The following is a 21,570-nucleotide window of genomic DNA, read 5'->3' on the forward strand; positions in this document are numbered from 1 at the left end:
TGTTACACCCTCTTAAGAGTGGGCCAGCAGTCTGGGCCAAAAAGTAAGTAGCTGCAGGGTATATAATTGATCAGTATTCCTTGCTGTTTTCTACTTAAATATTTGGAAAATTATGGGCCTCTTTCACATTTCATGCATAAATTAAATGGACTTGGACAGTTCTGTTTCAGCTTTGAAAGTCAGCAAAAGCCTTGAGCAAATCAGTGACTGAGTTTGAATATGATAATAACTTCCCCCTCCTAACGTCTGACTTGACCATGAGACAATGTGCAGCATCCAATTCAGTTTTCAAATAGTTGCAGTTTGTCGTATCTAAACAACTTCGTAAGAAAAAGGCAGTTTTAAATTGAAAATCATGGTCATGGCTTGTTTAGATATAATATATTTATAATTAACTATGTTTTCCAGTTCGGACAAGATAAGAAATTATAGTTAGTTACAAAAGATGGCAGATATTCTAGTCTCTTCAAGGTTGAGCCAAAGGGTAAGAAATGGAGCAGGTTTATGGCAGCAGTGCTAAATTATGTCTAATTGTTAAGTTTGATCCAGACCATTATCAATACAGCATTACACACTGTATAGCTTGGTTACAAAGTACATTATTTTTAAGTCCTAGTAGAGTGGATAGAATACAGTTTTTTAAAGTTTAAATTAAAAGTTAGTATAGTTTTAGACATTATTTGTATTTATTTTTAATAGGAATTTGATTCACTTGCATGATATATGAATTGTATGTCCCTGTGTTTTTTCATTTACCATGTTGGAACATTTTTTTCCCTCTAATCAGAACTCACACAAATTGAGGACCCAAGAGAGCAATGGAGAAGAGAGCAGGAGCGCATGCTAAAGGAATATTTAATTGTTGCCCAGGAAGCACTTAATGCCAAAAAGGAAATTTATCAAATTAAACAACAGCGATTTGAGCTAGCACAAGAAGAATATCAGCAGTTGAATAAAATGTGTGAGGATGACAGTCACTCATACACAAGCAGTAAGTTGCATTTCCTCTTCAAATAATACAAATTAGCATGTTAGGATTTCATATATTTTAGCTGGATTAAAAATCCCAAAACTCCAAAAATGGTTCTTGGACTGCGGATCCCTTAAAAAACAAAAGGTAAAACTATTATTCTTCCGCTGCTCAGGAAGAACGGTTCTGTTGCTCAGAAAAAATGGAAGATTTTCTCTTTTTAAAAACAAATCTCTGCATGCTTTGTGGAATTAGAACCTAGTTCTTTGCTTGTATTATTTTGCTTTCAAGGGATATAAAATAATTTACGACATTATAACTTAAGGGTTGTGCATCAGCGGAACAATATTACTATGTTTGATAGCTACCTGCAATTATTTATTTATTCATTTATTTGATAACAGTTTTATTTTAATGAATTTTACTTTAACAATCCCAGAATGTTAGCCCTTACCTGAAGAAACTTGCAAAATAAAGGACCAATCTAAATTTCATGTGGAGATTGGGATGGTGTCTCACAGTATTTTTGTTTAATGCAAAGCTAGTATAAGATATACTGTTGGTAACACTGGTCTACTGGTATTGAATACCAATAGAGGGACTATTGGTCATCTTTATACAGTATAGTAACTGAGAATCATGCTTTATTTATATCATACCTTTTCTTCAGGAACTCATGATGTCTAGCATGGTAGCTAGCATGGGGAGTCAACCATTGAGTTTGTATGGCTGAGCGTACACTTGAACATGGATCCTTCCAGTTATAGTCCAGCACCTTAAATGCTAGCTCTCTGGCTTGCTACAGTGGCTGGTATACATTGCTCTGAGTGTATCTCTTTTTCATGAAAACAAGCACAGCTAACAAAGTAGGAATGACTCTGTAGTTTCTTTTAGAAATCCTTCAGAATCCCAGCTTCTTTATTAGTTTATTCTAAGCGAAACAATAGAGAAATACAGGCATTTATTTTAGCAAGTCTCCTTGATCAAACTTATCACCAACTTTTGAAACTAACTTGAAATGAACACTGCTTCCTTATGGACACACTATCATGCCAACAAGAACATGTGATAAATATAATAACATTCTGATATTTACTTTCTGGAATTCAGCATGTGATATTATTAGTTTTTATTTAGTTTAAAAATGGATTTTATCCAGACCAGGTGAACTAAAATTAAGTTAAACTACTGAAATATTTTGGAGAGTTAGTAATTGGTATTCTATGTCTCAATTAACACATTTGCTGTTAATCCAACCCAGTTGTGGAAGTTTAGAGGTATGGTTTATGCATCATTTAAGCAGGGGATACTTATATAGAAAATACTGTGCATATTCCCTTTTTTAATTTTGGTAAATGTTAACAATACATCTAAAATTTCATCACTGTCTTCTTTTTGTGTAGCAGATAGCATGTTCCACTTACAGTATCTACTAAACAATGCTTAAGGCCGTTGTTCATTCAATAATGAGCTTGAAATATAAATGGGAATTTCAAGTCTATTGCTAGCAAAATAAATAAACATTTTATATAGAATCTAAAAGTCAAGAATTTAAAAAGTTATTATGACTAGGTTCTTGGAAATCCTATTACATTTGTAAATACAGATTAGTGTGTTCAGTGTAGATGAAAATGAAAGAGAAATGCCACATATTTCAAGTGGGTGGGTGGTTTAAATAATTCAAGAATATAATTTCCAACTCAAAAATGAAAACTTATTCAATCTTGAGACAAAATTGTAGGAATATCTGAATCTTACAGGATCTTAAAAAAAGCAATAGATTAGTGGCATTTCTATTATATTTTATTTCTTTAATGGTAGTGTACGATTTTTTCTGTGCTTGTGCTGCAGCTTTTTAGATAACTTAAATTTATATTTTAAAAGCAAAATACTTAATGGTATGATTCATTCAGTTTTAAAGCATATTTTTCCCCAGTTCTATCACTTTTTCCCTAAACCTGTTTTTTTAGCAATTATTGTTGTCTTTTCCAAGGGCACTTTTTTACTTATTTCACAGAAATATTGAAATACCAAGGTTTATCTTCCCTTAATTTGATTGGATTGCTCCAAACCCCTTTTCAGTCTAGAAAAATAACTTTTTAACAACAGCATTAACTTAAACAAAATAAGTTTCACTACACAGTTGCAAATACTCATTTACTTTTAGCTGTTCTGAAAATGCCAATATAAAATGCGATTTTTTTACTAACATTATATTTTAAATTTCATTTTTAATAAATTAGTCTTGATCTACGTCTGTTTACCCAGAAGAGCATCACACTGAACTCAGCAGGTTTTACTCCACATTTGGTGTGCATAAGATTGGATTTTTTACTAGATTTTTTTCTTAAAGGTTAACTTCTACTACTTGCAATGCAATATTGCAGCTATGAAAAACTTTTCTAATTATATGTTGCTATAGAGATCATAATTATTTGAACTTTCGTATCCCAGATAACATGAAATAAGAATCCTTAAATCTTCTCTTTTTTCACATATAGTTGTCATGAACTTGCTCTGTTCAAGGGTATAATTACTCTGATTAAGGATGTAGTTGGCATTTGCAGAAATTTTGGGGGGAGGCAGGGGTGAGATAAAACTGCAAAGTAGGATATGATTGTAGTTTATGAATGGAGAATATACTGCTACACTTCTTTTTTTCTTGTATGTGTGCTTTGCTTAGTGTCATATGACAGAGCATAGTACTACACTTTCAGGAATGCACTGATGACTTTGGATGTCTTTTGCCAGACTACATGGTTGAAAAATTTGACAGTATAATCTGATTTGTCATGAAAAAGGCTCCATGTTCTATAATAGTAATTTGTGGTACTGCTTTATTCCAGTTTGTCCATTTAGCTTGGTATTATCTGAATTGACTGGAAGCAGACCCTGGGATTCCTAACCCTAATTCAGGAGACAAGGAATTAAGCCTGGGATCTTTTAAATGCAAAGCAGAAGCTCTGTCCATGAGCTACAGATAGATAGGAATTCAGATAATGCGGTTAAACTGGTCAAGATGTCAGTGGCACGGTTCAAATTCCATGCAGATGGATCAAATGCAGATTAAAGATCTAAAAAAGCTGCATAAAGAGAGCCTTTGGATCCATATATTTCTCTACTAGTGTTGTAATATCACCACTTGGTCTATAATAGATCTTCCTGGCCTAAATCCTGCCAGTTCTTCAGCTAGGATAGTGTTATCTTCAACCCAGTCATAGAACTTCTCCAGTAAATGTTTAGCATAGATTTTGCTTTTTGTATTCAAAAGACTGATTGGATGATAGTTGGACGGATTTTTCTTCTGTCCTTTTTTATAGATTGGCCTTATGATGGCGGTGCCTTAGCCTCTTGGGATGTGAATGGTATTGTCAATAAATGTGAAAAGTCCTGTGAGAATTGTCTAATATTCTAGACTGGATGAAGAAAAATAAATTGTTGCTTAATTCTTGTTAGTGTCATGCGCTGCCTACCTTTGAATAATGCTCAGACACTGGTTCGGTGGATCCGGCTCTGGTTTATTCACAGCGCAGGTACAGCATCGGGAAAAAAGCTGAGAGTGACAGGAGCGCGCCGGTGCGGGGTTTAAATACCCCGCTCCGGTCAGCGCCCCCTCACTCGCGGCCACGTCACCCCCCTTTGTCCAATACGTTGCCCTGCCGGTGGGTGAGGGGTTGCGAGGCCCCGCTGGCGTTCCGGGATCGCCCATCATCGGGTTTTCTATTCATCCGGTGATTGCTGTCAGCTGGGCGATCTCCGTTGTATTAGCGCTGATGGCTTGGGTGTGCTCCGTGATCCGTTTAGCTATTGTTTATTGGCCGTTAGTCGTTGTGAGTTGATGGCTACTTATCTTGAGCCCCTTCTCCTGTTTCCTTGCTATTGTCATGTGTGCCATTGCGCTGATGACTTCAGCTCAACGGCACTCATGACAGTTAGGTAATGCTCTTGTTTGGTCAAAAGGTGCTTCAGAGAATTGCTATTTTGTTGGGAGTCAGGATAAAATTGAAGAAATATATACATTTCCTAATTACATTTAACTATGCAATGGCATTCAGTCTAGTTTGTACTTCATTCCCCTTTCTAGATAACATCCAAAAAGCCTGGAGGTCACATAGAATCAGAAGGAGTCTGGTAGCGTCTTTTCAGATTAACCAATTTTATTAAAAGGTATATACTTTTGTGAACTACAGCTCGCTTCATGAGATGTAATTGTAACTGTAGTTTGTAAAAACAAGCCCCCTGATTTTTGATTACCATATGGCTTTCCTCCTAGAATGTTTGCAGTACATGAGAAAACCATTTCTGAAAGGGTGCCTCCATGCAATAGTGCTTCAGCACTAAGACTTACATTAAGAATAGGATATCTCACCCAGGGACCTGCTGGACCCAAAAGAAACATTTACAGCCTTGTTTAACACTGCAAGTGCAAGATACCCCTGACCCCTTCAGGCTTTAATATATTGTGTTGTTACTGAAATCAACTTCAATTCTTCTCCCACTACATTCTTCTAAAAAAGGAAAAGTCCTAATATATCAGAAGATCAGATAACAACACCCGATTGCACAATTGTTAAAAATGATTTATTCTGTCTCAAGGGGGTGCAGATCTTAGAGGGAGAGAAAAATCATACAGCTGTAGCTGAGAGCTGCTAAATCAGTCTTCCTGAGGTTATAGAGCCACCTAACACCCTATGAGACATAAAAGTGCTGGATTACCTTGTGAAGTTACAGTTTCTCCGGCACTATGCTGCTACTTTGGTGTTTGTATAGCAATGCTGTACGCTATTTGTACGAGCAGACAAGATAGCTCTTTTAAAAAGTAGAAAACAAAAAGTTAAAAAATAAGAACTGGGTTAGAAATGTGACAGACCCATATCTTTAGAAAACTGCTACCCATTCCATCAAAATTGGGGGATTTCTAAAGTGTTGTTTTGTGTGAAACACTTTTGCCCATGGCAGAGTCATCAGTACAAATGGGGCAGCTGCAGCAGCTATTGTAACGGCTCTCTGGCACCAAGTCCCTTCTTCACTGCCAAATATGATGGATCATCTTGCTACTGCCTTAGCTCAGACTAAATCGTTTATCTTAGTGAGAGTACTTCCCCTCTGACTGAATTGGGATTTTTTTTTTTTTGATATAAGCCTCAATACTGAGGAGGGCTGCAAAGTGGGTAACACTTTATTGATCCAAGCCAGTCCAGACTTGTACAACTATGCTAATGTTGAGAGAGAACTTTTAAAATTCTTTCAGACAAGTAAGAGCTGACCATGAGATTTGCTGTCTTCAATAGGATAAGCATTTAATGTTAGAATATACTACAGAACTCCAGTTCTGGTGCAGGATATGGCTGAAGTGAAGTTAGCATGTCACTGAACTGGTCTGTTAAACTGTGTGATGAGATATCGTATGAATTGGTGTTACAGGGTATCCTTGACACACAGCAATTAAATTAATCCGGATCTGTTTACGCATTGATGCTATGCTTAAGGAGTTGTGGGTGAGCACAGATGGAATGGGAAGACACCACTACTCTCTCCTATTCCCTTTTTTATCCCCTTCTGTTTGCTCACTGGAGACTTTAGTGATTGAATCATTCCAGAGCCAGTAGAACTCTAGTCTGTCCAGAAGTGGAACCATCACACATAGGACCTATACTCACCCTGTGGAGAGTCCATCCACTTCAGGCAGGGGTAATCAGCTAAGCTGACTTAAATATTGAAGTTGTGGGGGTGGAATTTGCTAGCAAAAGCCCTACCCAGCTTTGATAAGGATCTATGCCAGGATATGACATGGCCCCAGTCACCAAGGGCTCTAAGCCTGAGACAACCAAAAAATAAGTGGTGCCCAGACTTGTGGAGCAGCTCATTCACAGTCATCCAGTCATACTTAAAACCCAACATGGTGCCAGAATCTAGCTGTAGGTTCTAATAGACTTTGGTGTAGCTGGTAATTTAATAGAATCATCCACCACATGTAAATGTACCCTTTATATTGAGTTTGTTCACCATCCTGTCTTATTTAAAACAATTGGTGGTCAGCTTATATGCTTGGGCCCAATCACTGAACTTACAAAACTACTGCAACTTGATATCAGCAACAAACCAAATACATTCTCATGTTTTAGCTTCTCAAACTTTTCAGGAGTCCTGGGAATGACCTGGCTTCAGGCTCACAATCCGTATATTCCATGGGACCGTAATGACGTCACCTTTGACTCCATGGAAGATTTGTAGTCTGCAAGGAGTCAGACACTCATCAATCAGAGTTTCATAGGAGGAGGGCCTCCAACCTTGTCATCCAAATATTTGAAGTATGCAGATGTGGGGTTGGAAGAGTCAGACCGTATCCCTCTCCATTGAAATAATGATTGCACAAACTTATCCCTGGATAAGTGTGGATAACAATCAGCTTTGTTATACCAAGTGTTTGAGACACAGTTGGGTAGCCTGAAAATGTGTCTGTCTGTCTGTCTGTCTGTCTGTCTGTCTCTCTCTCTCTCTCTCTCTCTGTGTGTGTGTGTGAGAGAGAGAGAGAGAGAGAATCTACAGAAATGATTTATCTACTTATTTTCTTCTGCCAGTACATCTACCTTTTGGTCAAAAAGGAGGGCATGTTGTCTGATTTCTTAATCCCTCCAAACATTATGGATCACTGTTGGTTTTTTCTTGATCTCAAAGATCTTAGAATGGCAATAGAAATAACAAGTTTTACTTATAACTCAGGCCTCAGGGGACTTAGCAATCACCACTATGGGAAATTTGAATACACAAATTGCATTTAATTATCTTTCATTATCAAACTGCCCTTGTTCAGAAATTTGTTAATCTTATTTTCTATGATTTTCTCTACAAGTTTTTTGATTGTCTCTTTGGCTGACCTGCTCATGTATTCTGAGAACCCTTTTCAATTGGGATCAGTTCTTCAAAATCTCCACAAATTTAACCTTTGAATTAGAGGAATTTACTTTTAATCTGCCTATATTGGCTTATTTGGAATATTGCTTCTCATTTGACAGTATACAGTTATAGAGTATATACCCAAAGAACAATTTGTTATGACTTGTGAGTCTCTCCCCACACTTCCAAGGACATATAGCAATTTTCAGTTTTGGCCAACTTTTTCCATAAATTTATTCCAATACTCTCTTCACCCATTTATTCAATTTATTAAGAATAGCATCTCCTTTCAGTAGAATTTCAAAGCCTAACAAACCTTTAATTGACTCATGCAAGCTTCCAGTTCCTAGCCTGTTCCCAGTCATCCTGCCCCTTCACCAAGGGAAGTATGCCACTTCAGTCTGCTCTGATTTCCAGACTTCATCTTCCTGTACATTTCATTCTTGCCTGTCTCTCACCCACCAGATAAAACTGTGACATTTTTAAGGAGGAGTTTTGAGCTATCAAGGATGTCTTTTCACATCTACTGTATTGCACGTTACATCCAGTAGATGTTTGGACAGATCACAAAAACATGAAACATCTATAGAAGCTTGTTCTACATCCTGTTAGGTGGACACAATTTTTTTCTTGTTTTGATTTTTGGATTTCTTACATCCCAAGCACACATTGCAAGCAGGCTGTTGTGTTTTCATACAATCTAAAATAACTTGTGCCTTATGGCCCTTCTTGGGCTTCCATTCCTTCCTTGAAATTTCAGAGACTGTTTCCTCCCTGAGACAGTCTTGGGGACAGGAGGAAATTTTTGCTTTAATGAACTAGCAGGGCCTGCAGTTAATGGAATGCTTCTGGAATCCTCTAATTTGAGTATTGGATAGCTTTGACCATCACCCACAGTCTGATGAGCTGATTGGACTAGTGCCATCTTGGGGCAGTATCTTCATTGCTATGTTAATTTTCAGCAAGACAAATTGGATGGATCACTGCCTGTCATGGAATTTGTTATAAACGCTTTACGCATTCATCCACTCATTAGTCACCCTTTGTGACTACCTGTGGATGAACTTTTCCCCCCCACTTTCTCACCTATGCCTGTCCTGGAAGCCTCCCAATTCCTTCAGGAGCTTCAGGCAGCTCAGTGCCTTGTTCACATACCATGGCTTTCTACAAGTGTCCTGCTGATTGCTATCACCAGGAATCCTTTCCTGGATGCCATGAGAAATGGTCTTTTGGTTTCTATCAAGCATATCCTATCTACATAGCCATACAACCTAGATACTAAATTTAATGGACCATTCCCTTTTGGCATGGGTCAGTCTGGTGGCCTTTCACTTGCATCTTCTTGGTGTGCTGAAGATACATCAGTTTTCCATAATCATCACTGGTTCAGGAACAACATCCCAGGGCCTAGCACACCTCGACTATCCTTCCTATATTGGTGGATAGTAAGAAGCTTGAAATGGAGCAAATTTTCAATTCTCAGTGCAAGAGGGGCTGGATGGATTATTTAAGATACGTTTGACACTAGAATTCCCCTTGGTAGGAATGTGGATAATGTCAAAAAGCAGCTCTTCTTAGTACAGACCATAGAAGGTGTAAACAGGGTTTCCCTTAAACTGTAGAAAAGATGGAAAGGAAAAGAATCAAAATTGTCAGAGGCAGCAGTTGTAAATAACTTCACTTCTAGTGTTATAGTTAAGTTAGTGTGAAGATGGATTCCTAGCTATCGAGTTGAATTTAGTTTCTGGAAAGGTTCTTTATGTTTGAACCTGGTCAGGGGAGCCTGACAATGAGCATGCTCTCAATCCTTTATAAGTTACTTACTTTTGTAAATAAATTTCTGCAGTGAAGATAGATTTATATGCTAGTTTGATTTTTTCAGAAATAAACATCTGAGAGCTGAGCCAGCAATTGTGACAGATATAGAAGCAGTCCCAGTCCATGAATTACATATGAACTGTTGTGCCTGAGCAGTTTATTTATCCTTGTCCCATTTGAATGAATAATTATATTTATTTAAATCATATCCTTTCAGTAAAGATTTCCTTGATTGTTCAGTAAGTAAAATACAGAAATGAGTTATTGGATTTGAATATATTTAGTTTGAATAAATCTAGGTTTAGTACGATTTCAGGGTTGTTTATTTGATAAATATCACTTTAAGATGATTTCTCCCCCTTTATATTAATTTAACAAAAGTACTTTGTGGAAATCCTGTCACGTTATAGTATATATAAAATGCCCAGTAAATAAAATTGTATGTTTTCTACTTCTGAACCTGTTTACTGAAAAGTGGAATTTTGGAAGATAATGGATTTTTTTTTTCTTTGCTATACATATTCAAATATATTGTTATGTAAGTTTCCAGTATAGTTTAATTTTGTTCTGGGTGCCACTATTTTTATTATTTTTCATTAAGTTTATATCTTCTTATAATCTTCTTATACAATACAGTATTTTGAATTGATTTTCCTATTTTTTTCTACTTTTTATGTTGACAAAATTAACAAAATATATACAATAAAATTTGTTTTCTGGAAGTCTTCATTGGTGGACATTATTACAAGTACTACTCTTCATGTTTTTGCTTAACTCAGAAAAAATAACTTATTTCCCCTTCCTTACTGTTTATGTTACAAAATGCTAGTTTGTAATTCTTTATTGTAAAATAAATAATAACACTGTATGTCCTGATTAACAGTGGACTTAGTTTTTAGTTGAAATCATATTTTTAGATGAACAGATTATGTGCTGTCACCTTAGTAATAGCAAAATAAGAGATTCCTGTGAAACATGGAGTGAAAGATCCACGTCTTGTGCTTGCTAGGAACTTTTTCTAAAGTTTACCTTGACGCTGATCTTTTCTGTTTGTTCAGCATTTTCTGGATTTTCAGCCAACACAAAATACAACCCATCTCAGATTAAAGCAGAAATAGCAAGTCGACGTGATAGAGTGAGTAACTTTTTAAAAAAATACTGTACATTAAAAGTAATTATTTAAATTCATATAATGCCTCACTAGGAGGACTGCTTACTCTGAAGAACTGGTGTAATATTCACATCAATATTACACCAGAGTTCTACTTTTGCTCAAGAAGTACATAATAAATACTGGAAGTAATTAAGCCATTATATTGCCTTGAGTGATTTTTATTTATGGTAGCATTTTGAGAAACAATTGTAATTTAGGATGGAGAGGGGTAATTTAAGAAAGTGTGTCATTTATGATAGTAATGCTAATATTTTAGTTAATTGTTTTATATTTTATACCCTAAATTGCTAGTTACTGGTTGTAAATTTTATGGTTGTAGGTTATCTTGTACTGATCTATGACTGAAATAAAGAATTTATTATTTATTAATATAACATGACATAATAACACAGACTGAATATCTTAATGTAACATTGATGTTCATGGCAGTGCCCATACACACTCTGAAATCCAATTGCAAATTACACTGTACATTTGAAGAAGTATAATGCTATTAAGTTTTTCTGTCTAATTAGCTAATTGCAGTTAAGGACAGAAAGCTCATAGCATAATGTCAGACCCAACAGCCCTCTATTATGAAACTGAAATATGATCATCACCTGAACTGTCAATTGCAATAATTTGTTTGGTTGCTTGTGCAATTATTTCTTCATGGTTTTATCTCAAGCTTTCTAGATTAAAGAGAGAATTAACACAGATGAAGCAGGAACTACAGTACAAAGAGAAAGGAGTAGAAACACTACAAAAGTAAGTTGAAATATTAAAAGGACAGGGCTGTTGTTTATTTTAATGTTTTATAATGTAGATAACAACAAAAAGATGTTAAAATAATGCTGTTTTTATATCTTATCCTATTTTCCCTTCCTATGGCATCTGGGCATTGTATTCTTTATACGGAATTATACAGAACAGTAGCTGGCATAGATCCTTTTTTTTTTTCCCCCACTTATTCTTTCCCCTCTATCTATAGAAGGGTTGGGAGGGCAATGCCTCACCTAATTTGATGTAAATGGCCAAGTGGAAGAAGCTTTTATTACTGGCCAAATCCAATACTACTTGTGACCACCCAGCAGAAAAAAGGAAAAAATTCTTAATATCAGACTGCACGGTTTATTTGAGATTCAGTATTACCAAAAGTGAGTAAACTTCCTGGTGTATTTTTGTATATTAGGATTGATCGGAAGATGTCAAATGCTCATATGAATTATAAACTGGATGAAGCCCAAGCAATAATGAATGAACTTCGAAGCATCAGGAAAGCCATATGTATGGGTGAGAGAGAAAGGCAAGACTTAATGCAAGTAAGAAGTAAATAATAATATTTATGGTTTTATAGTGCCTGCTAACTCTTATGAGTAAAAGGATGTCCGTTTTCTTAACCAGCAAGAGAAAAGAAATATGAATCACTATATCTTGTTATTCAGTGATTCTTAGTGTATTGAAGCATGAAAATATGTAATCTATTTCATATTCTTGTAATTCATAGGCATTGATGTTGGTTTTTAAACTGACTCTTATTCAGGCTTTATCTTGGTTATAACCGTAAAGTTCCCAAATTCTCTCCTCATACCTATAATAGCTAACCATATGCAACTCTTAGACCACAGTTTACAGTAGCTATCCCGACTATAGGAAAAGCAAAGATATTTTGCAGACCAGATTCTTCTTTAATTCATCTAGAAGGGCAGTCAAAGTAATCTCCGTATCACATATCTAATGCAAGAACTGGATTGAAATGAAGGAATTATTATGAGCTATGGCTTTGGTTTACAGATCTACTATAATTTCATAGTGGCTCTGGAAGAGACACATTTTTCTTTCTCCCATGTCTCCTTCCTTGAAGATAATGCTGACCTCATGATAATTGTAAAGTTTGATAAGATAAACGCTGAAAACAACTTAACTTTGAAAGTGACCAATTATTGTTTACGTTAAAAAGTCACATATATGTATCTCTATATGTAGACAATTAACTAAATTCTTAAGTCATTATCCATTACCATACTGTTTGTCATACAGCCTTGCAGCTTATGAACATGATTGTATGTTCAACATTCTGATCATTTAGAAGTGGGCAGTGTATTAAATCATATTAATTATTTGCCATGACTACAAGATGTATATTGACATTTTAAAGTATAAAAGCAAAAAATGGTTTTAGAATGATGAATATATTAAAATGTTCATTTTTCCAAAAAGAAAAATTCGTGATTTTTTTTAAAGAAATACTACTTTAATGCTAGTCTTGGAATAGATGGACAGCATTCATTCTAATTAAAAACCTACTTATTATAAAGTTTAATGATAGTTATTTCAGGCTACTTGGCTGAAAAGTATAAACCAGGATAGAAGGGTTGGTCAAAACTTAAATTATAGTATGATGGTTAAAATGTAATTGATGGAAAAATACTGTCATTTTTCTAGTTAAATTCAAAGGAGCAATTCAGATTTTTTAAAATGATCTCTGAACTTAGGAATTGTCCATACTTGCATCGTTAACACACAATAAACTTATTTTGAAAATATTATATCTCTATGCTGTCTGTATAAAAGGGACTAGCAGCAGAGTTGCAATAGATGGATATCCTAAACTGAAGTATAAAATCTTATATTTTATTGAGGCAGTGCACCACTTAACTTTATACAATATTGGGAATCTAGTAAGCATATTAGTAAAATGAGTTGTAATTCATTTGTCTTTTTTGCTTGGTTGATATAAAAAAAGCAAAAGGAAGGCAAACATCATGTATATACATGTTTGTATGTAGGCAAGCTGTATATAAAACATATATTTTGTATATACTTAGTTGATTAAGATGAGAAAAAGAAATATAACAGTAATTTTATTTTCGAAAATAAAAATGACATTTACATTAAGCTGTTTCTTGGAGCTGTAAAGGAATAGAAAAGGAATGTTACAGACTTTCCGGAGAGAAGATGGAGAGAAACAGAATTTTTTTTCCTTTGCTGGTTCAAGTAATTTTCTTGTTATGTTAAGAAAATCAAGTTATTTGCAAGATGAATGACCTATTTCAAACCTGTAGAGTCCTGGCTAAAGGGACAAATAGAGTGACAGTTAGGGTTCCTTTAACAAAAATATGCTTAAGTTTAGGGAAGTGCAAGGGAAGACCTACAAGGAGTAATTTTGACAAAATATTGGTTTTTTCTCTCTAAAGTCTATAAGGTACTGTCTAAGTCTCCTCACTTTAAACCAATGTTTGTCAACCTCAGCAACTTTAAGATACATGAACTTCAACTCCCAGAAATCCCCAGTCGGAAATGCTGGCTGGGGAATGCTGGAAGCTGAAGTCTACACATCTTAAGTTGCTAAGGTTGAGAAACACTGCTTTAAACATTTGAACATTTGAGAAGACCTGTTCTTCCATCTACCATTTTGTTCCCCTTTTCATTGGTACTGTTGCATTCTGTGCAGCAGGGAAGTTCATTGGTTTTGTTCATGTTTTATTATATGTATTAATTTATTTTTTAAATTTTCATTAGTGAATGGTATTCTAGACAGTTAATAATAGCAAAAATATAGAGTTAACATTTAAAACGTTTAAAAATAAAATGTAATTTTACAGAATCCATCCAAATCAACATGAATTCAATTCATACACCGAGTGTTTTCCTGGATTGAAAATAAAAACAAAACAATTCTTTAGTGTTAGAAATCAGGAGGCTACGTTTTTAAAAAGTTATAAATTAATCTTTCTTCAGTTTGGTTTTGGAAGAATAATCTGCTTAAAACCAAAGTTCTGTATATATAGATGCAGGCATTGAAGTTGGTACAATAAGAAAGGGTGGGTTTTTTTATTGAAAAAATACGTTTCGCTTTTACAACAGTTAAATATACTATAGAAGTGCTTAAGTGAGCTGTAGACCACTGCTGTCTACCACCTGTCTATCCCTATTGGATGGCAGTTGCCTCAGATTAAGAAATAGAAGCAATCTTCATAGGTAGTTAATCATATTATGTTTACTGCTTAGTTTCAATTTTATCAATTGCTATTCTTATGTTTATGGTCTTAGGAGCTATTTAAAAAGGTCAGAATTCTATTCAACATTTCTTTAAGCTTCTTCTATGTAAGGATTGTGTTCTGTGTTATTTCCATACCTAAGGAAAATTTTGTGAACAATATTTTATTAATAAAATATTAATAAATATTAATTATTACACTACAAGGATGTTCTTTTTATACAGTTGTTTTTCTTAATGTTCCTTTTCTTTTAAGAGTCTGGCCAAACTGACAGATGGATTCAGAAATAGTTGTTGCATTACAGAATCTTTGCATGATCTTCAGCATAATTCTGGCTCTTTCAGTGATTCCAGCCTATCTCAACCATATTGTGATGCTTGTTCTCAAACTGACATCATTGGCGAGGTATACTATATAAATTCAATGTACTATGTTTTCTGTGAAAAAGATGTGATTATTATTGTATTAAGAGATGTAGATACTGTTGTATTGCATTAAAATACATTTTAATTGAACCAAAATAGCATTTAATACATATTAATGCAAATAAGAAAAAACTTGTTTTATTCTCTTGAAGTGAAAGGTAATTTAGAGATCTGAGTGATCCCATTCATGTCCAGCTTACACACTGCTTATAAATTTCAATCATGCTGAACTGCCTTTTTAAAAAAATCGATAAACTAAGGTTCTAATACAGACAGATTTATCCAATTCACATTTTTAAACACAATAATCAAATTAACAGTAATTTATTTTGAAGCTGTCACATGCTGGAATTGATACTGATTCCTTATTTCCTGTACTGATTTTTCGTGAATGAATCTCAATCCCTTTTTTCAGTCTTGTGCACTTTAATCTGCATAGTTCTTCTTCAGCTCTTTCTCAGTTCTTCTATGCATTCCTTGCAAAATGGGGATAATCCAGAAAGATAGCTTTATAGTGTATGTGGCAAGGTTAGTGCTGGATACATATATGAGTTTACTTATTGGGAATAGTTACTTCTATCTGTCTGGCATCTGCTCCTCATAAAAGTAGTTATATAAAAGAATTTTAGGTACACAGGTATTGTTCAATCTGCAATATTTCTCCAATATAAAGTACTACAATATTCTAATATATCATAGGCACAAAGGCATTAACTAAAAAGGAAGCACAAAAATCAAAATAAAATGCTTATCTTTTCAGGTTTCCTTAATAGTAGCATTGGGGAAATCAGTTTGGCAAACAACTACTACATTTTGAGAAACAAAACCACAGAAGTGAGAAAGAAACCCTTTCTCTGCAGTTTTCTCCTTAATATGCATGTGTACATACATTTGGTTGCTTGTTTGATTGATTTAGGTGCCCCCTGAATATTCCCTTACGTTAAGATCACTGAGAAATTTGTTTTCTTCTGATTGAAAACAGGTTGGATATAGTTCCAGTGGATCCGCAACATTTCCTCCCATTGCTGGTGCTGGAGTTCTGAGGGACAAACCAGTCCTGAAGGCTTCAGGGAGGCTGACAGGAGATCTGTAATGGAATTCCACCTCCTAGGTTGGGTTTCTGAAGATCCAGCATATTCAGTGGCCTTTAGAAATCATCCTTGGGGGTTCTAAAACTACTTGCGCAGCCACATTCTGAACCAGCTGTAGCTTACGGATGCTCTTGAAGGGTAGCCACATGTAGGGCGCATTGCAATAGTCTATGTGGGATATGACTAGGGCATGAGTGACTGACCGGAGGGACTCCCAATCCAGGAAGCAGCATAGCTGGCGCACAACACAAAGTTGGGAAAAGTCTCCCCTGGCCACGGCTGCCACCTGCTCTTTGAGCAGGAGCTGTGAGTCCAGGAGAACCCCAGGTTTCACACTGGATCTGTCTGGGGCAGTGCAACCCCATCCAGAACCAAAGATGGTAAGTTCCCGGATGCCAGGGAGCCCCCAACCCGCAGCCACTCCATCTTACCAGGGTTAAGCTGAAGCCTGTTATTCCCCATCCAGACCCCTACGGCCTCCAGGCCCCGAGAGAGGGTAGCCACAGCATCACTTAAGTCACCTGGGAAGGAGATGTATAGATGGGTATCATCAGCATATTGATGATACCTCATTCCATGGGGACAGATGATCTCACCCAGCAGTTTCATGTATATATTAAGGAGCAGAGAGAGTACTGAACCCTGCGGCATCCTGCAAAGGAGGGGCCGTGGGCTGGATCTCTCGCTCCCTATCAACACGAATTGGGACCAGCCCTGGAGGAAGGAGGTGAATCAGTGCAAAACCATGCCACCCACCCCGAACACCCTGAGCTAACCCAAAAGGATACCATGGTTGATGGTATAGAAAGCCACTGAGAGGTCAAGAAGAGCAAGGATGGATGCACTGCTCCCATCCTGCTCCCCCCAGAGATCATCGAAAAGTGTAACCAATGGTGTTTCCATCCCATATATGGGCCTGAAACCCAACTGAAAAGGGTCCAGATAATCTGTTTCATCCAGGATCCTTTGAAGTTGTAACGCAACCACTTTCTCAACCACCTTCCCTAAAAAGGGAGGTGGGAGACCGGATGAAAATTGTCCAGTATGGTGGGATCCAGCGATAGTTTCTTGAGGAGGAGGTGCACCAGTGCCTCTTTAAATGTTGTCGGAAACCCTCCCTCAAGGACTATGACTGCATGGTCAAAGCTTCTCTTTTTTATAAGCAGCACACATGCAACATACTTAAAGATGGGCAGGGCTTCAGTTGCACACTCCCAGCCTCCATATTGACTGTTTTGACCCTCTCCCATGCAGACCTTCCTATGTACTAAGCAGGACTTGTTCTTTCATAGTGGTTTAGACCCACAAGCTTTTGTGAATCAAGAATCAAAAAAGGCCATTGAGCCAAATCCCTCCCCAGTGCAGGACATAAATTCAAATAAAAACATCCAAGGCAGTTAGGTATCTGGCTTCCACTTGAAGATATTGAATGGAGGGAACCTTGTCTGGGTACTTACCTCTTCTCTGGGTAATTGGTTCCATTGTCAAACTGCTTGTACTGTTAGGAATTTTTTTTCCCTAACATTCAGTTAGAAAATGTCTTTCTGTAACTTATAGCCTTTATTCTCTGTTTTGCCCTCTGGAATGAAAAAGAACAGGTTTTGACCTTTTCTGTGGCATATTTTCATGTATCTGAAGAGTGCTATCAGTCATCTTTTCTCAAGGCTAAACGTACCCAGTTATTTTAATGTCTCTTAATAGGACTTAATTTCTAGTCCCCTGATCATTCTCACTGTTCTTATGAGAGCTAATTTCCCTGAATCCTCCTTAACGGATTAGAACCAAATACAGTACTAAAATGGGATTGCTTCCCATGATTTAGACGTTATACTTTTGTGGATACAGTGTAAAAATGCATTTGCTTTTTTTTTTTTACTGTCGTATCACTTTGCTGATTACACTATGTAACAGAAGGACGTGTCATCCAGAATGGTGTTTGTTGTTTATTCGTTTAGTTGCTTCCGACTCTTTGTGACTTCATGGACAAGCTCACGCCAGAGCTTCCTGTCGGTCATCAAAACCCCCAGCTCCCCCAGGGACGGGTCCGTCACCTCTAGAATATCATCCATCCACCTTGCCCTTGGTCGGTCCCTCTTCCTTTTGCCCTCCACTCTCCCTAGCATCAGCATCTTCTCCAGGGTGTCCTGTCTTCTCATGATGTGGCCAAAGTATTTCAGTTTTGCCTTTAATATTTCCTCAAGTGAGCAGTCTGGCTTTATTTCCTGGAGGATGGACTGGTTTGATCTTCTTGCAGTCCAAGGCACTCTCAGAATTTTCCTCCAACACCACAGTTCAAAAGCATCTATCTTCCTTCTCTCAGCTTTCCTTATGGTCCAGCTCTCGCAGCCCTATGTTACTACGGGGAACACCATTGCTTTAACTATGCGGACCTTTGTTGTCAGTGTGATGTCTCTGCTCTTAACTATTTTACCGTGATTTGTCATTGCTCTTCTCCCAAGGATTAAGTGTCTTCTGATTTCCTGACTGCAGTCAGCATCTGCAGTAATCTTCACACCTAGAAATATAAAATCTTTCACTGCTTCTGCATTTTCTCCCTCTATTTGCCAGTTATCAATCAAGCTGGTTGCCATAATCTTGGTTTTTTTGAGGTTTAGCTGCAAGGCAGCTTTTGCACTTTCTTCTTTCACCTTCATCATAAGGCTCCTCAGTTCCTCTTCGCTTTCAGCCATCAAAGTGGTATAATCTGCATATCTGAGATTGTTAATGTTTCTTCCAGCGATTTTAACTCCAGCCTTGGATTCCTCAAGCCCAGCATGTCGCATGATGTGTTCTGCGTACAAGTTGAATAGGTAGGGTGAGAGTATACAGCCCTGCTGTACTCCTTTCCCAATCTTAAACCAGTCCGTTGTTTCATGGTCTGTTCTTACTGTTGCTACTTGGTCGTTATACAGGTTCTTCAGGAGGCAGACAATATGACTTGGTATCCCCATACCACTAAGAACTTGCCACAATTTGTTATGGTCCACACAGTCAAAGGCTTTAGAATAGTCAATAAAACAGAAATAGATGTTTTTCTGAAACTTCCTGGCCTTTTCCATTATCCATCGGATATTGGCAATTTGGTCCCTAGTTCCTCTGCCTTTTCTAAACCCAGCTTGTACATCTGGCAATTCTCGCTCCATGAATTGCTGAAGTCTACCTTGCAGGATCTTGAGCATTACCTTACTGGCATGTGAAATGAGTGCCACTGTTCGATAGTTTGAACATTCTTTAGTGTTTCCTTTTTTTAGTATGGAGATATAAGTTGGTTTTTTCCAATCTGATGGCCATTCTTGTGTTTTCCAAATTTGCTGGCATATAGCATGCATTACCTTGACAGCATCATCTCACAAGATTTTGAACAGTTCAGCTGGGATGCCGTTGTCTCCTGCTGCCTTGTTATTAGCAATGCTTCTTAAGGCCCCTTCAACCTCACTCTCCAGGATGTCTGGCTCTAGCTCACTGACCACACCGTCAAAGCTATCCCTGATATTGTTATCCTTCCTATACAGGTGTTCTGTATATTCTTGCCACCTTTTCTTGATCTCTTCTTCTTCTGTTAGGTCCTTGCCATCTTTGTTTTTGATCATACCCATCTTTGCCTGGAATTTACCTCCGATGTTTCTAATTTTCTGGAAGAGGTCTCTTGTCCTTCCTATTCTATTGTCTTCTTCCACTTGCGCATTGCTTGTTTAAAAATAATTCCTTATCTCTTCTGGCTAACCTCTGGAATTTTGCATTTAATTGGGCATATCTCCCCTTATCACTGTTGCCTTTTGCTTTCCTTCTTTCTTGGGCTACTTCTAGTGTCTCAGCAGACAGCCATTTTGCCTTCTTGGTTTTCTCTTCCTTTGGGATGTATTTTGTTGCCGCCTCCTGAACAATGTTGCGAACTTCTGTCCATAGTTCTTCTGGGACCCTGTCTACTAAGTCCAGTCCCTTAAATCGATTCTTCACCTCCACTGCATATTCCTTAGGAATATTAGTGAGCTCATATCTAGCTGATCTGTGGGTCTTCCCTAATCTCTTTAGTCTGATCCTAAATTGTGCAAGAAGAAGTTCGTGATCGGAACTACAGTCAGCTCCAGCTCTTGTTTTTACCGACTATATAGATGTCCGCCACCTTTGGCTGCAAAGGATGTAGTCAATCTGATTTCGGTGTTGTTCATCTGGTGAAGTCCATGTATAAAGCCGTCTCTTAGGTGGCTGGAAGAGAGTGTTTGTTATGCAGAGTGAATTGTCTTGGCAAAATTCTATCAGCCTATGTCCTGCTTCGTTTTGTTCTCCCAGGCCATGCTTACCTGTAATTCCAGGTGTCATTTGACTGCCCACCTTAGCATTCCAGTCTCCTGTTATGAAAATAATATCTCTTTTAGGCGTGTTGTCCAGTAGGTGCTGCAGATCCTCATAGAACCGCTGTACCTCAGCTTCTTCAGCATCTGTGGTTGGGGCGTATATTTGGATCACTGTGATGTTAGATGGCTTGCCCTGAATTCGAATTGAGATCATTCTGTCGTTTTTTGGATTGTATCCAAGCACTGCTTTAATCACTTTACTATTAATTATGAAGGCTACTCCATTTCTTCTGTGGTCCTCTTGTCCACAGTAGTAGATCTGATGGTCATTTGATGTGAAGTGGCCCGTTCCAGTCCATTTCAGTTCACTGACACCCAAAATGTCTATCTTTAATCTTGACATCTCACCAATAACTACATCCAATTTGCCCTGGCTCATAGATCTTACATTCCAGGTTCCAATGGTGTGTTGATCCTTAGAACATCGGATTTGCCGTTCACCACCAGCACTGTTGGCCGCTAGCCGTCCTTTCGGCTTTGAGCTAGCTGCGTCATCACATCTGGGGCTAGTTGAACTCATCCTCTGTTCCTCCCTAGTAGCATTTTGACCATCTTCCGACCTGGCAGTCTCTCTTCCGATGGTATACCGACATATCTCTGTTTGTACTGATCCATTTAGTTTTCACGGCAAGTATAGTGGGGTGGGTTGCCATTACCTTCCCCAGGGATCGCATTTAGTCTGACCTCTCTGTTGTGAGCTTCCCATCTTGGGTGGCCCTTCACGGTTTAGCTCATGGCATCATTGAGGTGCTCAAGCTCCAGCACCACAACAAGGTAACGATCCTTTGCTGAAGATCCAGAGTGGTAACATATGATAAATAATAAATAACATTTATATATTTATCAAAGAATGCCTTCAT

At 37.3% G+C, this 21,570-nt stretch overlaps 1 protein-coding gene across 1 annotated transcript in view; it reads left to right on the forward strand.

The window, feature by feature from the left end:
- WWC3 (WWC family member 3) overlaps positions 1–21,570 on the forward strand; it is a 70,089-nt gene that overhangs the window by 17,573 nt on the left and 30,946 nt on the right. The window contains exons 3-7 of the mRNA XM_063305081.1: positions 788–991; positions 10,744–10,820; positions 11,527–11,606; positions 12,031–12,160; positions 15,095–15,244. Of these exons, the coding sequence (XP_063161151.1) occupies positions 788–991; positions 10,744–10,820; positions 11,527–11,606; positions 12,031–12,160; positions 15,095–15,244 (641 nt within the window). The remainder of the gene's footprint in view (positions 1–787; positions 992–10,743; positions 10,821–11,526; positions 11,607–12,030; positions 12,161–15,094; positions 15,245–21,570) is intronic.

This window comes from Candoia aspera, chromosome 5 (assembly GCF_035149785.1).
Source record: "Candoia aspera isolate rCanAsp1 chromosome 5, rCanAsp1.hap2, whole genome shotgun sequence".
Lineage (NCBI taxonomy): Eukaryota > Metazoa > Chordata > Lepidosauria > Squamata > Boidae > Candoia > Candoia aspera.